The sequence below is a fragment of the Corvus cornix genome, chromosome 13 (assembly GCF_000738735.6).
Source record: "Corvus cornix cornix isolate S_Up_H32 chromosome 13, ASM73873v5, whole genome shotgun sequence".
Taxonomy (NCBI): domain Eukaryota; kingdom Metazoa; phylum Chordata; class Aves; order Passeriformes; family Corvidae; genus Corvus; species Corvus cornix.
The window spans coordinates 4130806-4140408 of record NC_046343.1 but is presented as its reverse complement, the minus strand read 5'-3'; the positions used below and the strand labels follow the sequence as shown (position 1 = coordinate 4140408).

At 46.3% G+C, this 9603-nt stretch overlaps 1 protein-coding gene across 2 annotated transcripts; it reads right to left on the bottom strand.

The window, feature by feature from the left end:
- Positions 1-458: 458 nt before the first annotated feature.
- On the bottom strand, positions 459-9573 carry LOC104689536 (ovoinhibitor-like). 2 transcript variants are annotated; one of them, XM_039559616.1, is made up of 12 exons: positions 9458-9573; positions 8673-8692; positions 7728-7864; positions 7485-7545; positions 6864-6997; positions 6365-6422; positions 3564-3697; positions 3425-3485; positions 1991-2127; positions 1582-1642; positions 1107-1222; positions 459-648 (listed from the first exon to the last, which is right to left on the bottom strand). In XM_039559616.1, exons 1-12 carry the CDS (start codon positions 9510-9512, stop codon positions 603-605), a joined length of 1020 nt encoding a protein of 339 aa, XP_039415550.1. In that variant the 5' UTR covers positions 9513-9573; the 3' UTR covers positions 459-602. The 2 variants fall into 2 exon arrangements, with proteins under 2 accessions (XP_039415550.1, XP_039415551.1); XM_039559617.1 differs by lacking the exons at positions 6365-6422; positions 6864-6997; positions 7485-7545 and adding an exon at positions 5076-5136.
- Positions 9574-9603: the final 30 nt, after the last annotated feature.

The following is a 9603-nucleotide window of genomic DNA, read 5'->3' as shown; positions in this document are numbered from 1 at the left end:
GTCTCTGCCACAGGCAGTGGGAATGAGGACAGGGCACCTCTTGCCCAGACAGCCAATTTCCCTTTCTAACCCAAACAAAAAAGTGCTCTCCTTGAGAGTAAATCACCACCTACATCCTTGGCATTTCCCCATGGAGGAGGTGGGCCATGCTCTGGAGGTAAATGTCTCCTTGCACTGACTGTAAAGAGGGAGTCTGCGATCAGGTCATACAGAGATAGCATGGTCTGATAAGATTAACACTGATAAGAAGACTGAGGGCTAAGGAAAGGAGCTGAGAGCTCCAAGGGGAGCCCACGCCCTCCTCAGTGCAGGGATGGCACTGACACATGGCAGGGAAATTTTATCCGCATTATTGGGTAGTGGAGAACATCAATAGAAAAACAGACATCCCCCACTTGAAGTACCATGACAGGGAGGAGATGGGGCAAAAGGGACGAGATGTGGCATTGGGACAGAGAAATGTTGCCAAGTCAGTTTATTGAACAAGTGTTTCAGGAGCTAAGGAAACAAGGCAGACTGAAGGGATGTTACTAGGGATGGTCAGCCCATGGGAAGTCACATGGAAGGGAGTTTGTCTTCCTGGGCTGGAGTCCAGAACAGACTTAGCATTCAGTCAAGCTCATGATGTTGAGAGTAGTCCTGCTTTCCCTGGTGAGAAAAGGAGAGAGGAGAATTAGACATGGCTGATGCCCCTTTCCTCATTTCACTGGCCTGAGCGTTGGCTTAGGGTTGACTGGAGATAAAGAACAGTCTCAAAAACCCAAATACCCCCTTTCATTATCCTCATTTAAGGAAAGATGAATGTTTTCATTCATTTGCTACAATCCAGTTGGTTCAGTGAAGTAATTTCCACACGCCCTTGTGAGCTTGTGGAACAGATTGAGTGCTGGTGAAAATCAATGAAGTACTTCTAAAGTTCACAAACAGGAAGCCAAGTACAGATCACAGAAATGGGCACTTCTCATTTTCCCTTACAATGCAAAAAATCTAGAAATGTCCAGTATGTGCCACAAGCAGTCAGACAAAAAGGAATTATGAGAGAGCCCTGCATTCACAGCAGGCACGGGAATTGTTCAGGAAAGGAAAGGTTTCACTCCTATACGTACAGGTAGGCGTTGCAGAAAGCACATCTGTTGCTGTAGGTTTTGCCATCAGAGCCACAGTGGGGCATATATTCCAAGGTGCAGATAGGAGAGACTTCTTTGAAATCCTTGCAAAGGGCCTGCACACAGGAAATAGATACGAATCTCTCAGGCAGAGAGCAAACTGTGACCCCCCAGCACAAGGAAAGACACACCACTGAGAAATGAAACTGCCTGTAACATCATCATAACCAAGTGTCCTCCTGATGGCAGATGTGATCTTGTACTGTTCCTGCTCACTGCCACTATCTTTTCCTGCTTTATTACAGAGCAGTGGGATGCATGTTGGCTGTTTTATGAGCAGTGTGAAATTCCCAAGGGATCTCCTCAGGTGTCAACACCACCATTCCCCAGTTTGTAGCCCAGAGCAGAAGACAGTCCCCCCATGTGCATAACAGACACTGAACTTCACTCTTTATTCCCATCCCTTCCCACTCACTCTTGTAATATCCTCTTCACAGAGTCCGTTCTTTCTCTTGCCAAGGCTGGTCCGATGCTCCCTGGAGGGAGGAGAGATTGTTATTAACCACAACCTTCCCTGTTGCAGCCTCAGATCAAGAGCAAACCTCACTCCCATGGAGTCACAGAGATTTCCAGATCACCCATCTCAGCACCACCTGCCCAGCACTGACACAAACATGCCCTTAGAGACCAGACACTGTGCCCAGTTGATGCACCTCCTCTGTGGGGTTGAACACCCGTGTCAAACACCAACCAAGGCGAGCAGGAAAACGGGGGCAGGCAGACAAAAACCCTGCAGTGTAAGGTTTCAGAGAGAGCCCTTGCAGATTACTTGGCTCCCACAGAGCCAAACTCGGAATCCCCCAGGGAGGAAGATGAGCACTTACAGGTTGTGGGCACACAGGGTGCACTCGCTGGCGTAGGTGACACCGTCGGTGCCGCACACGGGGTCGTAGATCATGGTGCAGGCCATCAGCTCCCTGCCATCCTTCAGCGTGGACGTGGGGTACCGGCTGCAGTTCAGCTGGGGAAATCAAGGACAGCAAAAGCTGTGCCATGGGCTCTACTCCGTGCAAGGGAGCCCCAACACAACCCCCCTGCTTATGCCACTGCCTAAATCTGCCTATACCAGACCCTAAAAGGATCTGCCAGATGACAAATTACGGTTATATATTAAGTCTTTCTTCATGGAAAACTAGCAATTTCCTTTCACAGCCCTCCCTGGAGAAGACTGAATCAAGGCTGGAAGGTAGACATTACTCATTGAGCTCTGCATTTATCACGCTGCCCCTATACCTTACTGAACCCACCAGGATATTACAAAAGGCAGCTCAGAAATAATCTGTAAATCAAAATGGCACAATTTATGCACTCCCTCCAAGGGGACTGACTATGACCAAGGTGTTTTTCATGGCCCACAAGAATGGAGGGGAGATGTGCTGACAGGTCTTTTGTTGCAATGGGACGGTTCCGAGCGTTGAAACCTGCCAGCAGGACTGACAGCAGTGGAAGCTGATTTACGTCAGCTGAGGAGCTGGCCTTGTGTTTTAGCACTCCCAGTTTCTCCAGTGTGAACTCTTCTTTCCTGATTTATGTATCTCACCCAGCCTGAGCACAGAGCGTACTCAGGAAACAAAGGAATGACATTTCATAGTTTGTTTGTATAGAAATGAAATATCTGACTCGGGATGTTGACTCTTTCAAACACATGCTAATGAGGTGGCTTTGTTCTTCTATTCCCCAGTGAGAGTAAGTGGTTTAGAGCTGGCCAAATATAGGTAATCTGGTATTTTTACAAGATTCATGTTGGTATATATTAGATTACATTGCATTTACAAAAAAAACAAAACAACACAAAACAAAAACCAGAGGTGGGTTTGAATCCCTTGATACCTTAGGTATCAGCATTCAAAACACAGGCAACTTTCTATTCTTTGCAGAACATCCTTTTGTAAAACACAAGCATCGAGAAGGCACAGGGTTCCCTGGGCTCTCTGCATCCCCTGCCCATATTGCCAAAACATTCTGCTAAGTTCCTGCAGAGTGCTGTGGGAAAAGGATTCTCTGTGCAAAGCCTTAAACCATTTATTCTGCCTGTCTCATAACTCAATCCTCACCTGTCCTCTCCTCTTTCTTTTTCTGACTGCGTGCAGGAAGTGCACAATGTTCCTGCTGATGGGAGGGTGGCATTCACCCACAGAAGGAAGGGCAGCACAAGTGTGACCCCCGTGGAGGCTGCACCACCCAAACCACCCAGCATTTGCTCAGGTTGTGCAGTTGGCACCTCCTCAAACTCTTCTTTTCCTTCAGGTTTCACTTACTTGGTGAGCTTCTTCTATGCACCTTCCATCGTGCTTCTTGGCAACCTGGGTTCCGTATTCCCTGGAAGAGGAAGCAGAGTTAAAAATGCTCAACAAATAACTCTGTGGGGTTCTCAGGGGGGTGACCTGCAGGGCTCACATGTTGTGGGCACACAGGGCACAGTCGTTGCTGTAGGTGACACCGTCTGTCCCGCAGATCTCGCGCAGGATGAAGGGACAGGCTCCGATGGCCTCGCCGGCTTTGGTACCGCTCAGGTACGTGCTGCAGTCAACCTGGGGAGGTAAAACAGCAATGCTGGGTCAGTGTCCCATCTACAGTCTGCCCACTCTGATCCTCTAGTTTTTTAAAGGCCTTTGGCAGGGGAAAATCAAAGGGTTTTTAAAGTTTAGACTTGCATTAGAAATTAATTATGTAATTGTAGTTTGGTATTTTCTGCTAGCAGAGGGAAGAAAGGAACAACTGGCAAAAAATATCATTTTCCTAGAGTAGAACATACACAAGTTTTAAATCAGGCATTCATAAAATCATAAAGATTGGAAAAGACCTCTAAAATCATCGAGTCCAACTGTTAACCCAGAACCACCGTGTTCACCACCAAACCATGTCCCCCAAGGGCCACATCCACGTGCCTTTTGAGCACTTCCAAGGAATACTGATTCCACCAATTCTCTGGTCAGACTATTCCAACTACTGACAAGACTTTCACAGAAGATTTTTTTTTTCCTGATGTCTAAACTAAACATCCCCTAACTCAGCCTGAGGAATCTGATTGAAAGTGTGTGACATTAAGTGCAGCTTGAGATAGTTTACTATATCCGAGACTGTTTCAGCATTTCCAAGAGCAGCAAGAACTGTTTCACCAGCTTCTGTTGCAAAAATATTTACAATATATAGAATCTAATAGTTTAAATATTTGAGGATCAATAGACAAACACCTATTGGAAATCAGTCTACATTAGCCAAGCATCACTGACACTTCACTGTCATTTTGCAGTTTCCCCAGTGCAGTGTCTCTTATTATCCATATTTCCCACGTGGTCCAAGAACAAATTAGAGCAAAGACCACATTTTAACAACGTGCCTTTTCTACAAAAAATATATTGAGTCCCTCAGGATGCATGAAATTATTTTTGGTGCTTCAGAGCTGCTCTGCATAAGCAGAATAAATGTGTTAAGATATTATCAGCACATATTGTTACTGTGCAGGATAATAAAGCTATTTCTGTACACATACCTGAGAGCAGATTTGTCCTGGCTGACCAGAGTACAAGGACTTTTTTAACCTGCCTGTCCAGTGCAATGGAAATCCTAGCACTGAATAAATACACAGATATCTGACACAGCCTTCTGCCTCCTCTCCTACTGTGCTAAAATGGGCTTCATGGTTCTTGGGCTGCCTCTGATGATTTCTGTTCAGAGATTGGCAGTACTGGGACATTTTGTTTCTCAGGGCCCAGCCTGTCCCCATCCTCTCTTGCCCTCCTGTACAGCACATTGGCAGCTGTGAGCAGCTGAGGAGAAGCAAAGCATCGGCATGAGCCCTGTGCATCACTCTCCCCCATGCCTGGGTGCACTGAGCTCAGCCAGAGTCTTCCTGGAGGTTGCAGAGAAAGTAGATGGTGCTTATTTTAGAGCAAAAAGAACACTTACAGGAGTGCTTTCTGCCTTGCATCTTCCATCATGGCTTTTCTTAACATCAGTCCCGTGTTGTCTGAAAGGGAGAGGTTGGGGTTAGCATGTTCACCGTCTGAGCCCTGGGACTCCCAAATGCAACAGAAAGCAAACCAAACCCAGAGCCAATATATATGATAAAGGAGGCACCTGATTGCCTGATGAACCAGCTCCTCCCCATCATTAGAAAGTGGAATTCTAAGTGGTAACAGACCCATCAGGTCTCCCCAGTGTGTGCTATATAACAGCTCCATTCACTCTTTCCCCTGCCCAAATATCACAGCTCTCACAGAGCGCTCAGACTGAGAGCTGGCTCTCCCACAGCTCCCCCAAGGAGCAAAAAGAGCATCAGGGAACAAAATCCAGGTGACAAGGGCTTCAGGAGTTTGAAAGACGAACACAGATTTGTTAGTACCAAAAGAAAAGCCATCTGGAGAATTACCCCTGGCTTGCCACTCCAGAAGAGAGTCCTGTGTACAAGACTTACACGTTGTGGGCACAGATGCTGCAGTCGTTGTCATAAGTGAACCCATCTGTGCCACACACTGGCAGCAGGATCCTGGGGCAGCGGACCAGGTCTTTGCCACCCTTCACCTTTCTGGCTGGGAATTTACTGCAATCGAGCTACAAAAAAGCAGCAGCATCAAACCCGAGGAAGATCTTGTTCTCCAACAAAAAAAATTCCATCATAATCTCCTGCCATGTCTCTAATGCTGGGATGCTGAGACAATACCAGTGCTAGGACTCAGTTCTTGCAAAACCAGGCTGAGTCAGCTCTGCCTGAACCCTCTCACATACAGGGGGAGCTGCACAGCACTACACAGTGTGTGAGGTGCCAAATCCCTGGATTAAGCACCTTGGTCAATCCCAACTACAAGATACGTCAGAAAAGAAGAAAAATTTAAAACATAGACCCTTTTTAATTGTGCAGTGAAAGGACTTGGACTTTGCATTTGAAGGGCATCATCAAAGGAAGATCAAAGCCCAATCTGAACAACTTCCACATTTGTGTGTTAGCATGTCCTACACAGCAGCTTACATGTCCTACACACATGCTTACCTTACAGTGGTAAGCAAGGGGTGACCTTCTCTCTGGAGCAGGGAGAAGGCCAAATCCACCCCCACCATGCAGAAAAGCAAATAATGGACTGGGACCCTCATACACCTTGTCCTGTGGACCTCTTGCAGCTTCCTAGGGAAGTCTGCGAGGTCCTCAGGATTTTATTAGCAGCCCTAAGAGGTGGATTTTTGACTTCTATTGCACTTACAGCGACAGATTCCTTGCAGGGCCCCTCATGTATTTTGGTAACATTGGTGTCGTGTTCTCTGAAAGGAAGAAAAGCTTTGGTTAGGGAGCATTGAGAATAACTTTCCCCATGACACTGCAGGTACTGGGACAACAAAGCAGGGTCCCACCCTCCCTGTGGGACATTACAACTGCTTGAATTCTCTGAATGTGCCCTGCAGATGGCAGCTGCTAATGAACAGTATTCCCATCTCCCATGGGAATTAAGTGACAGGAGTAATTAGGTGTTACAAGCAACATTTGATCTGTTCCAGGCTCTGCTCTGGTTCTTTTTGTGATTCCCTTCACGAGCACAGACAAAAAAATGGGGAAGAGAACTCAAGCTGGCTGAAGAACCACAAGCAGCCAGCAGCAAGGAGACCTACAGGGACACCTGCCTTAAAACTGGTATTTTACAGAAGCACTTCTGAGAGCCTCAACTTGCTGACTGTCCAGAAGGACATTCCATGCACAAGACTTACGCGTTGTAGGCGCAGATCCCACAGTCGTTGTTATAAGTGAAGCTATCTGAGCCACAGACTGGTTTAAATATCCTTGGGCACGCTACTACGACACGATCGTCTACTACAGCTCTTCGGTAATTACTGCAATCAACCTGTAAAAGTAGCAGGAATAGAGGAAAGAAAAACAAACCACATTTTTGATATAAAGTTATAACGCTGTTACATAGTCTTTTTACTCTCCCTCAGACTTTGGGGACAAATCCAGCATCAAACTAATTTCACTATCAAAAGTAGACACCAGAAATTCTGTGGGAATTCTCTCCCAGTGGAAGAAAATAGTATGTTAAGAAGGACTGTGATTTGGGTTTTGTGAGGTCATTCATAGGATCCTGCTGGAGCTATCCAGGTGGTGAGATCCAACCTTCAGCCAACGTATTATTTGTGTTTTATTCCCAATTAGAGAGGCTAGAAGTCTGAGGTAGAAAATAACAGACATGGTATGAGATAACCCATAAAAATCCTCCTAGCTTTGGTTATCATCAGATTTTATTTCCTTTTGGGTTGTGCAGACCAGCTGTGCACATTCTGTCCTCTTTCTGCACAGTGTTTGAACTGTCCCCATTGCAGACTTTGTCTTACCACGATAGGTTTTGGGTCACATTCTCCATCGTGTTCCTTCTCCACGCTGGCGCTGTGCTCCCTGGAAGAAAGCAGACCTCTGTCAGGGATCATGGAACAGCATCACCTCAAGGCTGGTGGTGCTGGCACCCAGCTGCAAAGGCACATTCTCCTCTGCCCAGGCCATCCTTGGGGAACAAAGCTGCCACCCCTGCCTGGCACCCCGTGCCCTGAGGCCTCGGCGGGGTTCCCAGCAATACTCACACGTTGTGGAGGCAGATCCCACAGTCGTTGCTGTACGTGTTGCCGTCAGTGCCACAGACAGGTTGCAAGTTCCTTGGGCAAGCTACCCAAGACCTCCCATCCTTGGTAATGCCACTGGAGTACTGGCTGCAATCAAGCTGTGAAGGCAGCCCAGAATCAGCCCAGATTTTGGCTCCCTCACTGAATGAAACCCCCCCAGCGTCCTCCCACCACCTCCGTGCCTGCAGCTCCTGCTGGGAGGCAAATTAGAGGCATTATTGGGAATCTGCTCAGGCAGTCAGGAGGAGGGAATCTTCCCTACAGAAGTTTCTGATTATGCACTCCTGCCAGGGTCCAGGGAGGCAGGATGGCTGTGGGTGAGACAGTGCCTAATGAAGGCGGCGGTAATTGGGAGCCCCTCGGCTCCGCAGAGAATCCTTGCAGATCGTGCTGCACTCTGGTGAGTTATGGGAGGCTCGGAGCTGCGTGGGAGGAACCTGCAGACACATCCATGGCTCAGGCCCTGCTGACTTTCTCTCTGTGATATAGGTGTAGAAATATATGCAAGGAACATAGTTCTCTGGGTCTTGCTGTATGGAAGCAATTATCAGAGTCACAGTGTTCGATGCTTTTGAGTGTGTCATCCTAACACAGGTTTCCTCAAGAGGAGGCAAACTGCTGCCTTTGGCTGGGAGTAACTAAATTATGTCTAAGAGTTAATATAATAAGAGTGTACAATTACTTCTTGTTTTTTCATTTCATTTAATGAACCAAAAATATTGCAAAAAATGGGGATCTTTTACTTTCTTGTGAAATTGGCAACATCATTCAACCGTGCACTGGCAAATATTATTTTAACAGCAAAGATTTCACTAGATTTAACCCATGTGCTTCTCAAGTAGCTACATACTGTTTCTACCTTACCAGAAGCCTGAATAGAACATAATAAATAGATCTTTAGCTCACCTGAACTCCAAAGGCAGTACCTGAAAGAAAAAAATTGTGACGGAAAAAAAAATTAATTACTGACATGCAGAGAACACATACATAAATATTTTCATGGAATGAGTTAAATTCAGTAATTAGTCAACATCAATTCATTTTGTTTCAGAAAATATAGAGTTTTACATTATTCCAGTAAATGGCCATAGGATGTACTAAAAGTTTTATTGCATTTCTGAGGGGAGATAAAACATGTGAGAGCACATATGTTTATCCACCTCTAAAATGCTACAGGTAAGCGATACAGATACTTTCAATTCCATAGTCCTGGATTTTAACCTCTTCTAAGAGACTTTTATATTTGACTTTCAAAAGTTTGGACATGCATGTTCAAGATAATTACCGCCACCAGCACTGTCCATCTCCAAGTACATCATTCTCAGCTACCAGGAGAGCACAGTAAACTCCCAGTGCAATCCTAGAGGTTAAAGTTTGCATTCATCTTGCTCACATGGGCAATGATGCCATTTCTTACAGTTTTGTTTTGCCTTTATACACAGGATTACCATGTGCAAGCCCCTATCCTGCCCTAGAACTGCTCCTACAAACCAAGAAGGTAGCAGTTGCATGATGTTTGCTGAAACCTCAAACTTGAAACCTAATTTCTTTGCTGTGCTCTCTCAGGAAGGCTATTTCTTCATGGAACGAGATTCTCCTCCATGTTGCAAGACCCAAAGGCTTTTACTGAAATGAAAACTCAACTCTGATTCAGCCAGATCGATCTTTGCAGTACCCCAGGAAATACTCACCCAAGCAGCAGCAAAGGGCAAGAGCTGCCCTCACGAAACCTCCTGTCAGCTTCATGGCAGCCAGGAACACCCCTCCAGTGCAGCCTGCCTGCTCTCTGTGCGGGAGAGGAAGATTGCAGGGAGGAGCAGGAATATATAGCGCACCA

Excerpts from the sequence above, each read along its gene's own strand:
- LOC104689536 (XM_039559616.1), bottom strand. The coding sequence starts at position 9,512 with ATGAAGCTGACAGGAGGTTTCGTGAGGGCAGCTCTTGCCCTTTGCTGC. Across the intron at positions 7,865-8,672 it reads GTACTGCCTTTGGAGTTCAG|CTTGATTGCAGCCAGTACTC; the intron begins GTGAGCTAAAGA and ends CTGCCTTCACAG. Across the intron at positions 7,546-7,727 it reads GGGATCTGCCTCCACAACGT|GGAGCACAGCGCCAGCGTGG; the intron begins GTGAGTATTGCT and ends GCTTTCTTCCAG.